The sequence below is a fragment of the Dama dama genome, chromosome 11 (assembly GCF_033118175.1).
Source record: "Dama dama isolate Ldn47 chromosome 11, ASM3311817v1, whole genome shotgun sequence".
Classification (NCBI taxonomy): Eukaryota; Metazoa; Chordata; class Mammalia; order Artiodactyla; family Cervidae; genus Dama; species Dama dama.
The window spans coordinates 87,759,923-87,782,039 of record NC_083691.1 but is presented as its reverse complement, the minus strand read 5'-3'; the positions used below and the strand labels follow the sequence as shown (position 1 = coordinate 87,782,039).

The following is a 22,117-nucleotide window of genomic DNA, read 5'->3' as shown; positions in this document are numbered from 1 at the left end:
CTAGGTTGGTCATAACTTTCCTTCCAAGGAGTAAGCGTCTTTTAATTTCATGGCTGCAGTCACCATCTGCAGTGATTTTGGAGCCCAAGAAAAATAAAGTCAGTCACTGTTTCCACTGTTTCCCCATCTCTTTGCCATGAAGTGATGGGACCAGATGCCATGATCTTAGTTTTCTGAATGTTGAGCTTTAAGCCAACTTTTTCACTCTCCTCTTTCACCTTCATCAAGAGGCTCTTTAGTTCTTCACTTTCTGCCATAAGGGTGGTGTCATCTGCATATCTGAGGTTATTGATATTTCTCCCGGCAATCTTGATTCCAGCCTGTGGTTCCTCCAGCCCAGTGTTTCTCATGATGTACTCTGCATTGTCTGATTAAAAAAATATATATACAATTAAATTCACATTCCGGGACTTCCTTGGTGCCTCAGTGGTAAAGAATCCAACTGCCAGTGCAGGAGACACAGATTCAATCTCTGGTACGGGAAGATCCCCCATGCCATGGAGCAACTAAGTCCATGGGCCACAACTCCTGAGCCTGTGCACTGGAGCTAGAGTCGGGACCGCAAGTGCTGGGCCAGCATGCTGCAACTGCTGAGGCTCCCAGGGTACTCCCTGGAGCCTGCACTCCCCAGCAGGAGAGGCCACCCCACGTGCCACAGCTAGAGACTAGCAGCTGTTCCCTGTGACCAGAGAAAAGCCTGTACAGCAGAGACGACCTAGCTCAGCCAAAAGTAAATAAAGTCACATTCTGCACCATTGGCGAGGGTCAGAGAAGGGAAGTGTTATGGTTCTTATAACATCCCAGCAGGTGGAACACAGTTTTGAATTTTATTTTCATTCTTAATACAAATAATATTTACATACAAAATAACTTATGTAATATATAAACATAAGTTATATAGTATAATAATAACACGAATCCACCACCCAGTTTAAGAACTTGAAGATTGCAAATACCACTAGCTCAGTCTGTGTACGTCTTTCCCATGTCATCTTCCTTCTTGTCTTAAAAGGTGATCAATGTCCTAAATTTTGTCTTTTTCATTTTCTTGCCTTTTCAAAAAATATATTTGCTCACATGTCTTTTATACTTCTCAGCCAATTATTCTATTTGTCTTTCAGCTTTATAAAAGCAGTATATTACTATATGTAGTTGTCTGTGATGTGTTTTTTTCTCTCACCAGTGTCTTTATGTGACTCATCCGTGTTGTTACATATCGCTGCAGTTTACTTTGCAGTGTAGCGTTCTGTTGGGTATTTTACAGTGTATTGATTTCCTTTTTGGACATTGGATTGTTAACAGATCTTTCCTGTTACACACAATATTACTATGGATATTTGTGTGTATGATTCCCGGTACAGCTGTTGAATTTCTGTTGGGCTCTATATCTAGGCTGGAATTACTGAGGTTAGGATATGTGAATGTTCACTTTACAAGATAGTGCTGAATTGTTTTCCAAGATTATTCATACTTGGATCAGCAGGATCTAAGAATTCCCATTGTTCTGGCTCTTTGAGAACTTCTTAATCTTTGCCTGTCTCATGGTGATAGTAAATTTTGTTTTGCATGAGTTTAATAAATAGGAATTGGTGCCATATTAATTCTTTTCATTTTCTTTGTGGAGTGGCACAGATTAGATTTTGTTTTTTCTTATAAAATAAACTGTGTTGACATTTAGTACACCACCACAGTTACTTGTTAACATTTTATTACTTTTGTGCTTATCTTTGGCACAGTCATCTGTACATTTGTAAATAATGCAATAATATTATAATATGTGCTTTCAAATATATAAATATAGTTTACTTGCCTCTTTAAAAATTGTATTTCGTTCATTATGACATGCATTCTGGAATTGATTTGCTTTTTTATTTTTTAAATTTAAAGCACCGATCTCCAGAAGAATAACCCAGTGCACAAGTTAACTGAAGAGGAGCTGCTGGCATTTACATCAGTGAGTGATGCCTTTGTCCTTTCTGTTTCTTTGTTTTTCTTGTAAATTATTTGCCTCTGGTATGTTCTTGCCTCAGATTGCTCATGTTGAAATACTGTCACCTAAGGAGTTTGAGTAAACTCCGGGAGTTAGTGATGGACAGGGAGGCCTGGCGTGCTGCGATTTACGGGGTCGCAAAGAGTCGGACACGACTGAGTAACTGAACTGAACTGAAGGAAATTAAGGCAGAAAAAAAACCTTATCATTTTAGTTTCCAAGCTGCATATATCTTGATGCTGGTTTAGACATAAGCATTTTAAAAATTTTATTTATTTTTAATTGGAAGATAATTGCTTTACAATGTTGTGTTGGTTTCTGCCATATATCAACATGAATCAGCCATAGGTATACATATGCTGCCTCCCTCCTGCCTCCTACTCCATCCCACCCCTCTAGGTGTCAGAGAGCACTGGGTTTGAGCTCCCTGCATCGCAGCAAATTCCCCCTGGCTGTCTGTTTTACATATAATAGTGTGTATGTTTCAATGCTATTCTCTCAATTTGTCCCAACCTCTCCTTTCCCCACTGTGTCTGCCAGTCTGTCCTCTACAGACATAAGCATTTTTGTTTGTACTTGCTTGAATTTAAGGGCAGTGAATAAATATTTCTTGTTCTTTGATCTTTGTTTGCAGGGCTGAGTCCAGTATCTTGCACACAATATGGGCTCGATAAATACTTGTTGACTGAGTAAATGAAGTGACAGAGCAAGAGTTCGAATCTTTACTCCAAAGCCAGTGTAATGTGCAACTCTTTTGGTTAAAATTTGAGGGTGATGCTTCGTGGATGTAGTGGGACTTGAGGGGTTCGAGGGGCAAAAACAGGAGAGCATGGGTTATGGAGGCTAAGGCAGGAGACAGTGTCGAGAGCAAGGGGCACTTGTCAGCGTTCGGCAGTGGAGAGCAGTCAGGAGGAAAGGCTGAGGCTTTGATGGCTGGAGTGCATTGCTTATCTCTATGACAGGTTTGGTGAAATAGCTGGGTAGTCACCTCACTGCAGAGAAATAAGGAGAGAATGGTGTGTGAGAAAAATAAAGTTGATAGATAAAGACCACAGTTGGAAAAAATGATCTTGAAAAGGAAAGACAGGAGAATGATGTTTGAGGGTTTGATATCAAAGAAGGCTTTTCAGAGGAGGAAGGCCACAGAACAAGAGGGCTGTCAGTATCTTTTTAGCTTTATAGATGAAAAGATACACACGTCTTTAATGAACCCAAGTTGCTCAAGATTCATCATTTTTTCAAAGGCATTTTTATTATCGTAGTTAGGGATCAAGTTAGAATTCTGGTGTTTTTTTCCTTTGTTATTTTTCAGATAAGGCAGAACTAAAGTACTTTTATCTCGTAGAAAGAAAGGCTAACTTACTTTGTGCTGTAAAATTTTGCAAGTTACTATTTCCTACATACAGTTTTAGAACTGGTTGATGTTAATCTTCAGAGTCCTCTGAGTGCCTGTTTTAGTTTCCCACTTCAGTATTGTTAGAAATCTGCTGATTTTCATTATAGCATATGTGTGTTTAGGTAACTGTGTGGAGTGTTCCTAATAGTTGTTACATAAATGGTAAGGAATTTGACAAGGAAAGTGTTAAACTTTTTTTAAAAGATATATTTAAAAAATTATGCACCTCTTATTTATTCGTTCAACATAGATTGAATACTTAACACACACTTTAATCCTTAAAACTTAAGGCATTGTGCTGGTTATTGAGGATATAGCAGCCTGTTCCCTCTTGGAATTTTCATCAGTTTACATTCTTGTGAGGGAAATAAATGGTAGACAAAGAAAGACAGATGTTTGATAGAAGTACTCATTGTAGACATAAAACAGTGTAGCAGAGTAAGAATGGGTTAGGGATGGCTATTTTAGGCGAGACAGTGCGGGAGCATCTTAATGGGAGGGTGATGTTGAACACGAGTCTTCCTGATGTGAGGCACCGGGAAGGACACGTGGGGTCTGGTGTGGTCTTGAGTCAGTGTCGGGAAGTACAGAGCTGGATGGGGACAGTCACTGGTGTGTAGATGGTAAGTGATGACCCAGGTGCTTGGGCTCATTCTGATGACAGAGGTAAACAAGATGCAGCCTATGATAGGAAGTATTCTCATGGGAGGGTGGTCAGCAGAAACATCTTCTTGAGATTGGCTTCATAAGCACATTATTGTGGAATATAGATTATCCACAGTTAACCTGAAATGACATGAAAGCACTCTCGTCACATTCAAGCAGTTAACTTAGTTTTTAGTGCTTTTCGTGGATGTCATATATTTCTTCTTTTCTTTAACCTTTCTTTTCTTATTTTTCTTTCTCTTTCCTTCCCCCCTTTTTTAAATTAAATACATTTATTTATGTAGCTGCGCTGGATCTTGAGTTGTAGCATATGGGATCTAGTTCTCTGACCAGGGATCGAAAGAACCCAGGTCCCCTGCATTGGGAGCGCAGAGTCTTAGCCACTGGACTACCAGAGAAGTCCCTCCCTTTCTTTTCTTTTTCTTTCCCTGTTCTTGTTCCTCTATAAAGTTAGGTACAATATTGCTGAAGTAGTTAACTCTAGTAACCTCTGCTGGTAGGTAACACACCCTTCCTAGCTTGCAGTAAAGGTTGTATACTCTGGTTTTATGTTTTCCCCCCAGGGCTTTATGATACATAATTGTTTTGCTCTTCTTCTGTAGACCTCCTCCAAGTCAGCACTGACCTGAGAACTGACATCTTTTTCAGGAAAAGCTGTTCAGTGAAAGTGCTCTTTAGTGCCAGGCCTAACACTTTCAAAGAGATGAGTTGGTTAATGCCAAATAAATTTTTAATTGATGAGAAGGCAGGCAAGGAACTTAAGAGTGAGGAGGGCTCTGAGGAGCCCCATGCATACTTTGGGCTGTGTAACACCCATTCATTCCTTGTCCCAAGTGAAGCATACAGAATACTCCAGAAAAACCAAGTCACCTCTTCCTTTTGTCATTCAGTCTTTCCTCTTATCCCTTCCTGTGCATGAATCTGAAGCAGATAATAAGGTGAGTTGTAGGTGGCCTCAGGTTTCAATAATTTCACTATAATTTATATCCTAAATAATTGTATATCCTGTACATAAATATCCTTTATTTATATCCTGTATACACTGCTGAGGAGTGTCTGAGGCAAGAGGGACCACTTCTGGCTGCTACCCTGCTTCTGAATTATCTTTTAACAAAAGTCATATTTGGGCTCACTGTAATTACTTAGGTGTATGTCTTCCCTGTAAGACTCTAAACTTCCAGATCTAAGGATGGTCTCTGTCCTTCTCTGGGTCTTCTACAAGGCCTGCTACAATGCTTTACTCATAGTTCCTGCTCAAGAGAAGTATGCAGAATACGGGAATGAATGAAGTATACTAGAACCAGGAACTGGGGCTGCTCTGCTCCACTTAGTTCCACGGTGTAGGTAGTGTTACCACCCAGGGTGCTCCTGATACCTGGTGTGTCCTTTTCATCTTTCTCTTCTGTAAAATGAGGCAGGGCGTGATGTGTCCCTCCCTCGGCACTGAAAACTTGTCCTTAGGATCAGATTACAGAATGTGTATGAGAATCTTCAGAGCGGGCAGATAGATGCCCCCACAGCCCTCAGTGGTGAGTCAGGTTATCTGGTCACTGGTTTGTAGGAGCATACCACTGTTTTCAAGGAACAGGAATTTCTAAGTGCATAAGGGCTCTTTGGAATTGGCTGTAGATGTGGAAGAAAAGGGAATAGAGAGGAGAGAAGCCACGTCCTTTTCCTGAGCATCCATCTCCCTCCTCTGGCTGCAGCACGGTACCTGGGGTCTGGAGTTGTGAACTCTTGAGGCTGTGAGGTGTCTCTCTCTGTTGACAGGAGAGCGAGTCCAGTAGAAATCTCACTACCGCTACCAGAGGATTGTGAGCACTTGGAGGGACAGTAACCACAGCTAGTGAACATCTGATAAATACTTGGGAACCAAATGAGTGGCTTATTGGTCCTGAATTTTGTTCAGTTTTCATCAGCTGTCCTAAAGTTTACTAAAATAGTGGTGAAATCTCTTTTCTGGAAGAATTTTTGCCAGTGTTTCCAAGTTGGTGTAGCATGTTGAGATATGTATGAGATGCACTGGGAAAAGGTTTTAATTCAGCAATGGCAGAAGATTGTCCTAAGAGGAGTATTCTTTTTTTATTAACATTGTCATTATGTAATGCTATTCCAAGACATTCTTTCCTCACATTTCAGGAAAGCTGAATGAGTCATAGTAAAAATAACCCACATTGTTCTAAAGAGCCATTTATGTTGTATCGGCTTGATAATTTAAAATTAGCTGCGTTATCTACGTTATTTCCTTTCAGATGAGCCAAGTCAGTGACATTCAGTAATGCTTTTAATTTCCTTTCATTGTTGAAAATGGGAACAATTTAGTTAATTCATACAGGTGTTTCAGTTTTCATTGGCAAAAGTTTTGCTGAAGTGTGAATTGATACTGGCAGCCTGCCTTCTGACTGTCTGCCTGAAGCCCCAAGGACTTTGTAAATGAAAAATGGAAAAAGACCTTTGGAAGTTACACATTAAATTGTGTATATTTTCTCTTTCTGCTATTAATTTTAAAGCTATTTAATAATTACTTAACTGTGAACTTAAAAGTTTGCTAGCCATTTTTACAGATAAAAATGATACTTTTTTTTCTTTTAGGGTATACTTATTTCTTACTTTTAATTTTTTAAGATAGGCAATATAACTGCAAGATATCCATGATACTTCTGATAGTTTGTCCTCATGTTAGATGATGACATGTCTGTCTGTATTAAGCAGGGTAACCCAGGATTTTCATTTTCTTTCTGGTTTGAATACTTGTCCCCTCAGGTGTTACTCATGCATTTTAATTTAACAGGTGTTCTGCTCATGGGCCTGGTAGCTACATCCGGGTGATAACTTGGTAGCTTTTAGAGAAGCAGGAGATGGGTATGCTTTGTTTCAGTTTGTGGGTAAACTATTTTTAAACAAAGGCTTAAAATTTTTTTGACTGGAGTTGTACTAGGTTACTTGTATATATCTTATTTCAAGAATAGAGAAAGAATGAGTGCTCTTCTTAACATCATCTACTCTGGTAACTGCTGGACATCTTTCTTCACAGTTAACCATGGCTTAAATTTAATGCTTATTTGTGGGTTTATTTCTAGCCATGTTGGAGTAACTGGTACTGAATGTGAACACTTGTAAACAACCACAGATCTGGGGCAAAATATATGAAATAGCAGTGTATAAAAAGGATAATCTTTAATCCAATTTTCTGACGAAGACCCACCTTCTGACAAAACGTGGTCCACTGGAGGAGAGAATGGCAAACCACTTCAGCGTTCTCGCCCTGAGAGCCCCATGGACAGTATGGAAAGGTGAACTGAAAGATGAGCTCCCCAGGTCGGTAGGTGCCTAATGTGCTACTAGAGGAGAGCGGAGAAATGGCTGTAGAAGGAATGAAGAGGTTGAGCCAAAGCAGAAACAGCCCAGTTTTGGATGGGTCTGGTGGTGAAAGTAAAGTCTGATGCTGTAAAGAACAGTATTGCAGAGGAACCTGGAATGTTAGGTCCATGAATCAGGGTAAATTGGAAGCAGTCCAACAGGAGATGGCAAGAGTGAACATCGACATTTTAGGAATCAGTGAACTAAAATGGACCAGAATGGGTGAATTTAATTCAAATGACCATTATATCTACTACTGTGGGCAAGAGTCCCTTAGAAGAAATGGAGTAGCCCTCATTGTCAACAAAAGAATCCTAAATGCAGTACTTGAATGTGGTCTCAAAAGCAACAGAATGATCTTGGTTCATTTCCAAGGCAAACCATTCAATATCACAGTAATCCAGGTCTATGCCCCAACCTCTAATGTTGAAGCAGCTGAATCTGAATGGTTCTATAAGAACTACAAGACCTTCTAGAACTAACACCAAAAAAAGATGTCCTTTTCTTCACAGGGGACTGGAATGCAAAAGTAGGAAGTCAAGAGATACCTGGAGTCACAGGCAAGTTTGGCCTTAGAGTACAGAAAGAAGCAGGGGAAAGGCTAACAGAGTTTTGCCAAGAGAATGCACTGGTCATAGCAAACACCCTCTTCCAACAACACAAGAGAAGACTCTACACGTGGACACCACAGACGGTCAATACCAAAATCAGATTGATTATATTTTTTGCAGCCGAAGATGGAGAAGCTTTATACAGTCAGCAAAAACAAGACTGGGAGCTGACTGTGGCTCAGATCATGAACTCCTTATTGCAAAATTCAGACTTAAATTGAAGAAAAGTAGGGAAAACCACTAGGCCTTAAACCTTAAACCATAGGTATAACCTAAATCAAATCCCTTATGATTATACAGTAAAAGTTACAAATAGATTCAAGGGATTAGATCTGATCGAATGCCTGAAGAACTGTGGTTCATTACATTGTACAGGAGGCGATGATCAAAATCATCCCCAAGCAAAATAAATGCAAAAAGGCAAAATGGTTGTCTGAGGAGGCCTTACAAACAGCTGAGAAAAGAAGAGACGTGAAAGGCAAAGGAGAAAAGGAAAGATATACTCATCTGAATTCAGAGTTCCAAAGAATAGCAAGGAGAGATAAGAAAGCTTTCCAAACTGAACAATCCAAAGAAACAGGAAAACAATAGAATGTGCAAGACTAGAGATCTCTTCAAGGGAACATTTCATGCAAAGATGGGCACAATAAAGGACAGAAATAGTATGGACCTAACAGAAGCAGAAGATATTAAGAAGAGGTGGCAGGAATATGCAGAAGAACTAAACAAAAAGGATGTTAATGGCCCAGATAACCACGATGGTGTGATCACTCACCTAGAGCCAGACATCCTGGAGTGTGAAGTCAAGTGGGCCATAGGAAGCATCACTATGAACAAAGCTAGTGGGGGTGATGGAATTCCAGTTGAACTATTTCAAATCCTAAAAGATGATGCTGTGAAAGTGCTGCTATGTCAGCAAATTTGGAAAACTCAGCAGTGGCCACAGGACTGGAAATGGTCAGTTTTCAATCCAGTCCCAAAGAAGGGCAATGCCAAAGTGTTCAAACTACTGCACAATTGCACTCATTTCACATGCTAGCAAGGTAATGCTCAAAATCCTTCAAGATAGGCTTCAACAGTATCAGTATGTGAACTGAGAACTTCCAGATGTACAAGCTTTATTCAGCAAAGTCAGAGAAACCAGAGATCAGATTACCAGTAATCCATTGGATCATAGAAAAAGCTAATGAAAGCAATCTACTGCTGCTTCATTGACTATGCCAAAGCCTATGACTGTGTGGATCTCAACAAACTGTGGAAAATTCTTAAAAGAGATGGGAATACCAGACCACCTTACTTTCCTCCTGCAAAATCTGTATGCAGGTCAAGAAGCAAGAGTACCAACATGAAAAACGGAGTGGTTCAAAATTGTGAAAGGAGTACGTCAAGAGTGTATATTGTCACCTTGCTTATTTAACTTATATGGAGAGTACATCATGTGAAATGCCAGGTTGGATGAAGCACAAGCTGGAATCAAGATTGCAGGGAGAAATATCAGTAACCTCAGATATGCAGATGACACCACCCTTATGGCAGAAAGTGAAGAGGAACTGAAGAGCCTCTTGTTAAAGTTGAAAGAGGAGAGTGAAAAGGCTGGCTTAAAACTCAACATTCAGAAAACTAAGATCATGGCATCTAGTCCCATTACTTCATGGCAAATAGATGGGGAAACAGTGAAAAGAGTGTACAACTTTATTATCTTGGGCTCCAAAATCACTGCAGATTGTGATTTCAGCCTTGAAATTAAAAGATGCTTTCTACTTGGAAGAAAAGCAATGACAAGCCTAAAAAGCATATTAAAAAGCGAAGACATTACTTGCCTACAGAGGTCTGTATAGTCAAACCTATGGTTTTTCCAGTAATCATGTATGGATGTGAGAGTTGGACCGTAGAGAAGGCAGAGCGCTGAAGAATTAATGCTTTGGAACTGTGGTGTTGGAGAAGACTCGAGAGTCCCTTGGACTGCAAGGAGACCAAACCAGTCAATCCTGAATATTCACTGGAGGGACTGATGCTGAGGCTGAAACTCCAATCCTTTGGCCACCTGATGCGAAGAACTGACTCATTGGGAAAGACCCTGATGCTGGGAAAGATTGAAGGCAGAAGGACAAGGGGATGACAGAGGACGAGATAGTTGGATGGCATCACCGACTCAGTGAACTTGAGTTTGAGCAAGCTCCAGGAGATGGTGAAGGACAGGAAAGACTGGCATACTGCAGTCCATGGAGTTGCAAAGAGTTGGATACGACTGAATGACTGAAGAACAACAAAAAGGATAATTAGTCATGACCAGATAGTTTTTATCTCAGGAATGCAAAATTGGTTTAACATTAAACAGTCATTGAAGTTCATCTTTTAATACAGTCAAGGAGAAACATTGAATGATCATCTCATTATATTTATTTATTTCAGCATTTGGAAAAACTCAATATTCTTTGATTATAAAAAAGTTAGCAAACTCTGAGTAGAAGAGAATATCAATCTGATAAAGGGTTTCTGTGAAAAATCTAGAGTTAAAAGTCACCATTAATGAAAAACAATTTTTTTTCCTCTAAGGTCAGGAAAGTGGCACTTCTTCTTTGAACCGAAAATTCCAGCTAGTGCAATAAGAGCCTGACAAAGATCAAGAGGGAGTGCAGATTGGAAAGAAATATATAAAATTATCATTGTGCGTAGACAACACAATTCTTTACGTGGGAAACCCTGAAGAATAGACATGAAAGCTACTAGAATTAATAAGCAATGTCTGAGAATACAAGGTCAATATAAAAAAGTCAGTTATGTTTATATATACTAGCAGTAATAATTGGGAAAGTAATTTTAAAAACCACACACAATAGCATAAAATATCAAATATTTAGTGATGAATTTGACTAAACTGTAAGACCTGTACACTAAAATTGACAAATATTGCGTTAGGAAATTGAAGAAATTTAAATAAGTGGAGAGACTTAATCATGTTCATGGATTGAAAGGCTTAATATTGTTGAATTGACAATTCTTCCAGAATTACACAATAATAAATCCAGTAGCAATCAAAATCCAGGTTAACCCCCCCCGCCCCCGACTCCACCTTTTGTTTTTCTTAGAAGTTGACAGGCTGATTCTAAAATTTTTTCGAGTGCTTCTGTGATGGCCAAGTAAGTTTCTGGGACCATTTGTCTGTAGATAAAAATTATAAGCTATGGACAAAAAAAAATAAAATACTACTTGATGACATTAGGATAAACAAATGACCCATTAAGAGAAGCTAAGATGGTTAATATCACTAGTCATTGGGAAAATGCAAATTAAAACCACAACAATATACAACTGTCTACCACTTAAAAGGTGTGTTACCATGTGAGGTAGTTGAAATCCTCATACATGGTAAATGTAATGTGACATAATATGGCACCACCACTTTGGAACACAGTTTGGCATTTTCTCATGCAGTTAATCATCAGTTCCACCTTCAGGTATTTATCCGTGTGAAATGAAAATGTATAGCTCCACAAAGATTTTCACAAATGTTCATAGCTGTTTAATTTGTAAGAGCTTAAAACTGGAAACAATGCAAATGTCCATCAACAAGTGAATGATAAACTGCAGTATATGAATTTTTAAAATGTAATGATAAGTTAAAAACAGTCTCAAGATTCATGTGTTTATAGTATATTTTATAACTTGCATTTTAGTTATGCTTTATCTTCTTTGTGTATCATATAATAAAAAATAAAGTCTAAAAACCATTCGGCACAATAGCAATATCATTTAAATATTATTTGATAAACCACTTTAAGGAATAGACAGCACTGACATCATGGTGTACATTTTACTTTTAAAGTGAATTTTACTGTTGTTTATTAGGCTGGTGAGAGGCAAAATCAGTAATGTGAAGAAAATATAATGTGAAGGAAAAAACCTTACTTCAGTGGGTCTTCCAGTCCCCAGATAGGAAAAGTATAAGGGGATTATAGTTAAGATGGTAATACATTCGATATGGAGGAGTCTTATTCAAACTCATGGTTTTGTGCTTCTGCTTTTGGCCATCATTGAAGCTAAAAGTGTTAGGCCATCTGACATTATGAATTAACGTGGTGTTAAAGGATGAAAAATTCAGTTCAAAAATAATTTGTATGGTTTAAATACGTCTGCTTTTCATGACCGTGTGGAACGTGCGTCTGGCAGTGCTGATGAAATAGCATCTCCAGAATGCAGGAGACCTTTCTTTTTTGAGGCAACTGAGTGACCACCAGCTAGAACTGCCTGGTGTCTGCTTTGTGTATGAAAATTTGCAGAGTGGAGAAAAGAGCTTTGAGAGCTTTGTAATAGCAGGAGGTCCAGAATCTCAGGATTTGCCAAGCATGCTGGTAGATACTGTGGAAGAAATAAAGGTATAAAACATAAGACTTGCCTTCATGGAATTTTTAATTTAGCCAAGATCCGATAAACGTATGAAAATGTAATTAACAATACCAGGCAATTTAAATTACATTGATAGCACAGATAAATCCCTAACTGCTCAGAAAAGAAGAAAATATTTGAAATAGGGCAGTCAAAGAAGGCTTTGTTACCTCAGGGAGGATTAGAGGGGCCTTGAAACATAAGGGATCTAGATGGAGTGATAATGTGAGCAAAGGCAAGGAAATATGTGAGCCGAGTGGCTTTGTTGGGAGGTTGGTTTAGAGCAGTAGTAGGACTTGGGGGGGAAATAGCTTTGATTTTTAAATGGTCTGCAAAGCAAGGACAGAGTGTTTGGACCACTGTTCTATGTCTCCTGAGAGTAATTTATAGGCTACATTTGGAATTTAAGCTTACTGTCATTTGGTACTGATTTTAACAAATGAATGCTCTTTTAAATTGCTCATTAAGAAAGGGGAGTAATTTTGCTTTTTATAGTGTTTCTTTGATCCTTGCTTTTATAAGGTCAGCCTGACCTGGGTGGGCATCATTTGATTTGGCCTTAGTATAGCCAAGCAGTTACACACTCACAGGAGGGCTCTGAGTTGCTTTGATTTATATGTGGAAAAAGCAACTATCTGAAAGCTCCCTCGTATTTAAAGGAACAGACTGGCTGTCTGTCCTGTAAAGGGTCCTAGTGACCTCTGGAAGAAGAATGTTTGAAATGTTCAGTGATAAGAATGACAGGAAATTGTTTTTAATAGAAACAACACTCCAGGTCCTCTTTGATGGTGTTACAGAATTTTCTTTGCTACTTTTCTGGGAGTGAGGGCAGAGTTGCATATGGTGGGAAATTGTGAGCTAAATAAAATCATGCCTGACTACCTAACATGTCATAGTATTAAATTTTACTTTTTAGTGTGAGGTAAAGTGATATTCATTGACTTTCATTTCAGGTAATGGCATTTCCTCAGATGGTAGATGATTACAGCTCCTTTTTTTAATCTGAGCCCAAGCATCAGCTCAGGTGGCATATCTCAGTGAGAAACTCCTGCTGAGGCATGCAGAGCCGTCTCCCTTTTGTTCATGAGGTATCTTGTTACACTCCTTATCAACAGTTGCTGAAGTGAACTGATTCTTTAACTTATAAGTTTAACTTATAACTTTAACTTATAATTTAACTTTAACATTTTAACTATAAATAAAAGAGTTTATTTCAATTTTTACAGCAACAATAGAGATATTAAAGTGTATATGAAAAGTTACACACTTGTAAAAGCCTACTGACTCAATGAACCACCTTTTGGAGGTTTTGGTCAATGAGATGTGAGCAGTGAGAGAACTTTTAAAAGACACACAAAATGTTACCATTCATTTTTTAGGGGGCTTCTGACCTCTGCCCTGGTGTGTGAAAGTGGTGGAAATTCCGTCTTACACACAAGTTTGTTTGCAAATGGCACCGTGCTATGTAGCGTTGTCCTGATTCTCAAATTGCTTCCAGTTGAAAACACCAAATTTCTTAAGTGTCTGATTTTTACTGTATTTTTAGATAGTACTCAATTTAGTGAGCCAGTATTTCATCAAATTGCTTTAGTTAATAGATTCCAGGTAAAAATAAATGAACTTGTAAAATATAGCACTTGCAACTGCATGATTCCATTTGTACGAGGTACCAAGAGTAGTGAAATTCACAGAAACAGCAAGTAGCATGGTGGTTGCACCTGGGTGGGGTGAGGACAATGTGGAAATGTTTAATGGGTATAGAGTTTCAGTTGCAAGATGAGAAGAAATCTAGAGATTAGTTGTACAACTATGTGGATATATATAATTAAACTGTACACTTAAAGATGGTCAAGATGGTATGTTTTATGTTACATATATCTTAACTACCATTACAAAAAAGAGCTTCTTGATAAAGATGAAAGAGGAGAGTGAAAAAGCTGGCTTAAAACTCAACATTCAGAAAGCTAAGATTGTGGCATCTGGTCCCATCACTTCATGGCAAGTAGATGGGGAAACAGTGGCAGACTTTATTTTCTTGGGCTCCAAAATCACTACAGATGGTGACTGTTGCCATAAAATTAAGATGCTTGCTCCTTGGAAGAAAGGCAATGACAATGACAAACCTAGACAACATATTAAAAAGCAGAGACATTATTTGCCTACAAAGGTCTGTATAGTCAAAGCTATGGTTTTTCTAGTAGTCATATATGGATGTGAGAGTTGGACCATAAGGAAGGCTGAACACTGAAGAACTGATGCTTTTGAACTGTGGTGTTGGTGAAGACCCTTGAAAATCCCTTGGACTGCAAGGAGATTAAACCAGTCAATCCTAAAAGAAATTAACCCTGAATATTCATTGGAAGGGCTGATACTGAAGCTCCAATACTTTGGCCACCTGATGTGAAGAGCTAACTCATTTGAAAAGACCCTGATGCTCAGAAACGTTGAAGGCAGGAGGAGAAGGGGACAATAGAGGTTGAGATGGTTGGATGCCATCACTGATTCAATGGACATAAGTTTAAGCAAACTCGGGGTGGTGAAGGACAGGGACACCCAGTGCGCTGTCCATAGGGTTGCAGAGTCGACACAACTGAGTGACTGATCAGCAGCAACAGAACATTATTAAGAGAAATTAATTAGGACCTAAAGAAATGGAGGGATATACAGTATTCATGGGATATACAGTATATATATATTCATGGGATATACAGTATTCACATACAGTACTCAATATTGAAATTTCAGGTCTTCTCAAATTAACCTCCGTTTTCAATACAATCCCTAACAGAACCCCAGTGGCTTGATTTGTGTTGTTATTGTTTCCTTTGTTGCTGCTGCTGCTGTTCTTTTGATTCTGGGGACTCAAGCTGACTTTAAAATTCACATGGAAATGTAAAGGGCTAAGAATAACTAAGGGAGTCATGAAGAACAGAGTTGGAGTACTTAAGTTGGCAGATACCAAGATGGCTTCTAAAACTGTATCAATTAAGACAGCTTAGCATGTAGTGGTTCTTGGACTGGCAGCATCAGCATCACCTGGGAGCTTGTTAGAAATGGAATTTCTCCGGCTTCACTTCACACCCTATTGAATCCGAGTCTCTGTGGCTGGGGCCAAGGAGTCTGTGTTTTAGCAATCTCTCTGGATTATTCTTGTGCACTTTAAAGTTTGAGAAACACTGCATTAAGACATTTTGACTTGAGGAAATAAAAACTAACCAGTGGAACAGAGTCCAAAAGCAGAGCCATACATACATGGTTCATCTGACTCATGTCGAAGTTGGCGCTGCAGTGCAGTGGGGAAGGGGTAGGCTTTCCAATAAATGGCGCTGGATGATTTATATTTATATGGAAACAGTCTATCTTAGCCCCTATATCACACTACATATACAAAAATCAATTCCAGATTGAATATGTAGAAGTGAAAAGCAGAATAGTAAAGTTTTTAAGAGGAAACTATAGGAGAACATCTTTGCGACTTTAGGACAGTCAAAAACAATAATAAGGCTCGAACCATAAAACAAAAATGATAAACTAGATTATTATTAATATTAAGCACTTTTTAAAAATTAAAAGATGCCATTAATATTTGTAAGGCACTTAGACCAGTGCCTTGCCAACACAAGTATGTACTGTGTAAGTATTTGTCAAATAAGAATAGTGATCTATCACCCTCCTCCAACAAAAAGACAGAGGGCTTGTGTCCAAAAAATAAGACCATTTAACAAATTATCAAGAAAAATTTTGACAACCCAGTAGAAAATAACAGGCAAAGGACTTCAGTAGGAACTTAGAGGACTAAAATGGTCATTAACATACTAAAAAGTGCTCAACTTTATTAATCATGAGAGAAATGTGAATTTGTTACAGATAAACAAGTTAACCGTATGGAATACTACTAAATACTCACCAGAATGGCTAAAATACAAAAAAACAGATAGTGTTGAGTGTTGCAAGGTTGTGAAGGAGCAAGGACTCTAATGTTTCTAATAAATAAGAGTATAAAGTAGAAAACCTGTCAGAAGATTGGAGTATTCATGAAAGCTCAGTACTCTGACCTAGCAGTTTCACTCCTAAGTATTAATGCATGTCTGACAGAATACCTGTTGAGCTGAAGAACCTGTTTTAGAATGTTCGTGATGGCACATTCTGATTGCACATTAGAATATTCATTGGCCATCTGGTAGTTCCCAGATTGGAGACTACCTTAACGCCCGTTAGTAGTATAATGGTTAATAGATCACATATTGCCGTGAAATATTATTCAGCAGTAAAATGAACATTCTGCAGCTATACAGAGTGTTAAAGCATATATCTCCTATTTAATTTTCTTTTTGTGTATCCCATATTCTGATTGATTCTTATCTTGTGGGCAGCAGTGTTTTGTTTAAGATATATTAAACAAAGCCTATCTGCAATTACCTCCTTTAGAAAGACTTTCCCAAGTCAGACATCTCCCAGCCAAACAAATGTAAGATAAATACATTCTTCAGTGATATCATTATCCAGGCAGTTCTTTCTTTAAATAAGCTTTTCAAATGTCTGTTTTTCAGATTGCATTTTACTTTCAGCATTTAGTGAGAATGTTTTGCTTGACCCTCTCACATTAAAGTCTCAGGCAAACTCTTGTTCTCATGCCAGCATAGAAAACAGTCTGAGTTGGTAGTTTTCCTGAGGCAGATATCCCTGCAGCCCCCACCCCCGCTTTGGTGTGCAAATCCTTTAAAGCTGGGATTTAGCCGACAACCCTACCTCCTGCACTGGTCTGCCCCTTGATGTTATTAGTAAAGTGACCGTGTGGCCGGGAGCTGGGAGTTTTCCTCGACCTTCTTAGGGTCCCAGGCTGGATCTAAAAATTAAACTGACAAAGATTAACAGGAAAAAAGCACTCACATTTACTTAATATAGGTTTTCTGTGACACAGGAGCCTTCATAAGATTATAAAGACCTGAAGAAACCTTTCAATTTGAGTACTTTATGCCTGGTGGCTCAGACGGTAAAGAATCTGTCTGCAGTGTGGGAGACCTGGGTTTGATCCCTGGGTCGGGAAGATCCCCTGGAGGGGGGCATGGCGACCCGTTCTAGTGTTCTGGCCTGGAGAATCCCCATGGACAGAGGAGCCTGGCAGACTGCGGTCCATGGGGTTGCAGAGAGTTGGACATGACTGAGCGACTGAGCACCCGCTGGGTTTGGTGAAGTGTGGGCCGTCATGGAGGAGTGTGAAGGGCAAGGGTAGGGCTGTAAACTGGGGAGACTGAGGAAGGTTTGATGGGGTTCTCAGCATACCTTTGTTTTCAGTGATAAGGATGCTCCTTTCCTCTGGTTACGAGGGGGTGGGCACATCTCACAAGAGAGTTTTATGACCTATTTCAGAGGTGAAGGTCAGAGTGATCTTCCTGCTTCTGCTGTTTCCTCAGGGTCCTTCAGCTGAAAATACTCAGTATGCCTGAGTGCCCTGTTTCGGGAGTAGCCAATGGTTAGGGCCATCACCTGTGCCCACTCTGGGTGGTGCCTTTCTTCTGAGGGTGAGAGAAAGCTTTGTAGGAGGAGAAATCCCGGTGGTAGGGGGGATGTATTTTTCAGCAGGTTAAGCATCACCTATTCATGCTTATCGTTGATAATCTTCACAAGTTTGTGAGAGATGGGAATTACTGTTCCTATTTTAGAAAGATGAAGACTGAGATCCTGAGAGGTGAGGTGACTTCCCAGCTAATCACCTCCCTGGGATTCTGATCAAGCTCTGGCTGACGTGAGATGATCTGCCCGGTTTTACAGAGTCTTTTCCTAGGTGCTCTTCCATCCTGTCGTGAGGTTACAGAGACAGTCCCTTTAATAAAATGAAGAGAAAAAAGGCCACCCACTGTAGGTAGGAGAATCACTATTCAGATTTACTTAATGAAAAAAGTTTCATTCTTTGTTTTGAACTTAGTTATATTAATAGAAGAATAAGATTACCTAATAGTCATTGCATTAGAATGTAAATTCTCTGAGGGCAGGGACCTTGTTTGTCTTGCTCACTGCTTTGTCCCTGGGGCCTTGTGCACATTGCCTTATGCAGAGTAAGTGCTCAAGTGAATTAATGAATGAACACACTTCAGTAAGAATGAATTCTTCTGATTCTCTTTCCTCCTTATTTGTATATGCTTTGTTTATTCCTTCTACTTCCCTTTAATACAGCAGTTCCCTAAAGTTTTTTTTTTCTCACTGAATGCTCTACGTACATTGCTCTACCAGCGTTTCCTGGGTACTGTCATCCACTTCCTTGGAGAAAGTGTTGAGAAAACAATACAAACATGTTCTGCGGCCAAAAAAGGTGATATCTGGCTATTTGCGACAACATGAATGGATCTAGAGGGTGTTATAAGTCAGACAAGAAGGACTACTTGACCTCACTTATATGGTGGCCTTAAAAAACAAGGCGCAAACCATACAAAACAGACTCACAGATTCAGAGAAGAAACAGGTGACTGCCAGAAAGTGAGGTGGGGTGGGCAAAATAGGTAAAGGAGATTAACAGTTACATACCTCCAGCTATATAATAAATAAGTCATGGGGATATAATATCTTTGTATGGGGAAGATGGTTACTGGACTTATTGGGGTGATCCCTTTATAATGTATGTAAATGTCAAATCATCATGTAGTACTCATGAAACTGAAAAAATATTGTATCAACTGTATTTCAGTTACAAAGTGAAAATGGTTGCAGCTTATGCCAAAAATAAAAAGGTGTTGTTTGGGGGATCAAGAGCCCCCCAAAGTATTAGAATCAGCTTTTGCTACTAATGAAGGTGTGACATTGAGCACGTAACCTAATCCATTGTTCTTTTTTTAATTATAAGAAAGTAGGCCTAGATTTGGAGTTGAAAATTCCAGTACCCATAGGGACCAGGCAAATAACAGAAATGATGGAAGTGAGCTGGCCATTTATGGTACAGTAAAGAATTGGAGAGACTGTGATAGCATTTATACTTCATTGAAGGACTTCTTGCTGACTTTTAATGAGAATTTGGAGTTATTAGTGCCTTTAACCAAAAAACAAATAGGTGTGTTGCTTCCCTGGTGGCTTGGTAAGGAATCTGCCTGCCAATGCAGGAGACAAGAGTTCATTTCCTACATCAGAAAGATCTCCTGGAGAAGGAAATGGCAGCCTACTCCTGTACTCTTGCCTGGAGAGTCCCATGGATAGAGGAGCCTGGCAGGCTACACTCCATGGGATCTCAAAAGAGTTGGACACTACTTAGCGACTAAATAACACTTGTATTAGCTTAGCCTCATAATTCTTCAATTTGGCTATATCTTAGAATTATTTGGAGAGTGTTTTAAGAAACACTGATGCTCAGATCCTTCTCTCAGAGGTCTGATTTTACCTTTTAAAATACCAAAAGCTTCTTCTGATGCACAGCTAGGTTTTGAATGACTCTTTGGACTCTAGTTAACTGGGATTTTTTAATATCTGATTTTTATAAATAAGTAAATAAGGATGTAGTCAACTGTCAGACAAGTACGCCTTTTGCCTTTCTTTGAAGCAACCTTCACTGTAAGTTACTGTTGGGGAATGATCACTCAGGGTCACTGTTGGTTTCCGTGTCATCAGCAAAGAGCTTAAGTTGTGTTCATTATACTGAGCAGTCCCTACTGTATCAGAATACATTTTCCTCCTGTTCTTGTGCACTCAGAACTCACTCACCCTCACCCCCTGCATTTGTGGACAGATTCAGTGGTTTCTACCTTACCCTCTGAATTGATGGTGGTCACAGCTTTCTCTGGGTCTAGGTTTCAGTGTGTGCATATTCGTGATTTTCTTATGAGCCAGTCTTTCTTAAGATGTCCCTCTAGGATAACATTTAACTAAAATTAGAGACTCTCTACCCTAACAAGGACTAGAAAGCATTCTCAAAAATGTTAGGATGGTTTCCTTAAACTTTGATGTGCCTTTGCATCAGGGGATTAGGGTATTTTTTAAGTGAAAAGGTACTAGATTTCTAATTATTTGTTTTCCTTTGTGAGTTTGGATAATTTTTAAAAATTTATTTCAAATTCGAGAAGTATGGTCTTTAACATTTGTATAACTCACGAGATAAAAAAGATGTATTAATTAATGGTATGATTTATTCCATTTACTGTTTCGATTATCTGGAAATAATTCTGATTCATTCCTTAAGGAATTTATTCAGTTGAACAGGTCAACTCAGTTAAGTAATGATTCTGCTCAAATGAACACATTCTTTTCCAAAAACATTTGAAAGCACACGTCGTCTTTTATTTTTCGCTGAGATGATTTTCAAGTCGTCACTCAACTATATCCTGATATTAATTTTGTTATATTCAGAGTGGATTATCCAGTTTATCCATTTATTTTGTGGTCTTTTTTTTTTTTCCCCTCCCCATCAGTGTTTACTTTCACAACCCAAGTTCTGGGCCATTCAGACATCAGCTTTGATCCTCCGAACAAAACTTGAGAGAGGAAGCACCCGCCGAGTGGAACGGGCAATGAGGCAGACACAGGTAAGAATTATGTTGCAATTCTTGTTAGTTTTCCAACTCTGTTGTTATCAGTAACCATGCATGTTTGTTATGAGTATAAAATAATGAGATGGCTTTCATTTTACTCAAACACATTTTATTGTTTGAGAGTGTTGTTCTGGAATCTGCTTGACTCCAGAGCCCAGCTATGTACTGAGCTCTGTGACTCTGGTGTTAACCTCTCTAAGGAAAGCTGCTCCTCTGCTCACACTTCTGACGCCAAGTGTGTGGGTGTTTCCACACCAAGTATGTCTTCATTTCCCTGTGGACATCAATTGGGTGTCCTACAGTTTAATTCAATTCTGACACTACGTGGCATTAGTACAAACCCCATACACGAAGGGCTCAGTCCCATAAGACTGCTTCCCTTTTCTGATTCTGATTTCAAGCCTGATACTTCTGACCGAATGGCTATAAACTAGGAGTTTTCATGACTACCTTCTCAGCTCAGGTTTGATCATTTGCTAGAATGGCTCAGGGAGACACTTAATTACTATTACTGATTTATTATAAAGGATATTATAAAGGATATCAATGAGCAGCTAAATGAAGAGGTTTTTGGGCCAAGGTCTGGAAGGGTCCTTAGCAGAGGAGCTTCTGTCTTTGTAGAGTTTAGGGTGCCCCACCCTCCCAGAACTTGGGTGCGTTTACTACCCTGGAAGCTCTGTCTATTCATTCTATTAATTTTGAGAGTCTGATATTGAAACTCCAACTAAATGTGGGTTGCTGTTCCCTTTTCCAGGGGGCCTTTCTGACCTAAGGATTGAAGCTGGGTCTCCTGCATTAGCAGGACGATTCTTTGCAGTCTGAGCCACCAGCAAAGCCCACTTTAGGTGGTGGTGGTTTAGTCGCTAAGTCATGTCCGACTCTTGTGACTCCATGAACTGTAGCCCGCCAGGCTCCTCTGTCCATGGGATCCTCCAGGCAAGAATACTAGAGTGGGTTGCCATTTCCTTCTCCTTTCCTTATGATGAGAGCACATCTTTTCCTTCTTTGCTTTAGTATGGTAAAAGCAGTATATTATACATATAATCCAAATATGAGGCAAATTAATTGAAACCTCGTACATTCAAAGTGAAAGAGAAAGTGTTAGTTTCTCAGTCATGTCCAGTTCTTTGCAACTCCATGGATCCCCACCAGACTTCTCTGTCTATGGGATTCTCCAGGCAGAAACACTGGAGTGGGT

At 39.2% G+C, this 22,117-nt stretch overlaps 1 protein-coding gene across 2 annotated transcripts in view; it reads left to right on the top strand.

Moving 5' to 3' along the window:
- The window catches only part of TTC27 (tetratricopeptide repeat domain 27), a 162,039-nt gene that overhangs the window by 42,539 nt on the left and 97,383 nt on the right, over positions 1 to 22,117 (top strand). For both annotated transcript variants that reach the window (XM_061155633.1, XM_061155634.1), the window contains exons 9-10: positions 1,888 to 1,954; positions 20,800 to 20,913. In XM_061155633.1, the coding sequence (XP_061011616.1) occupies positions 1,888 to 1,954; positions 20,800 to 20,913 (181 nt within the window). The remainder of the gene's footprint in view (positions 1 to 1,887; positions 1,955 to 20,799; positions 20,914 to 22,117) is intronic.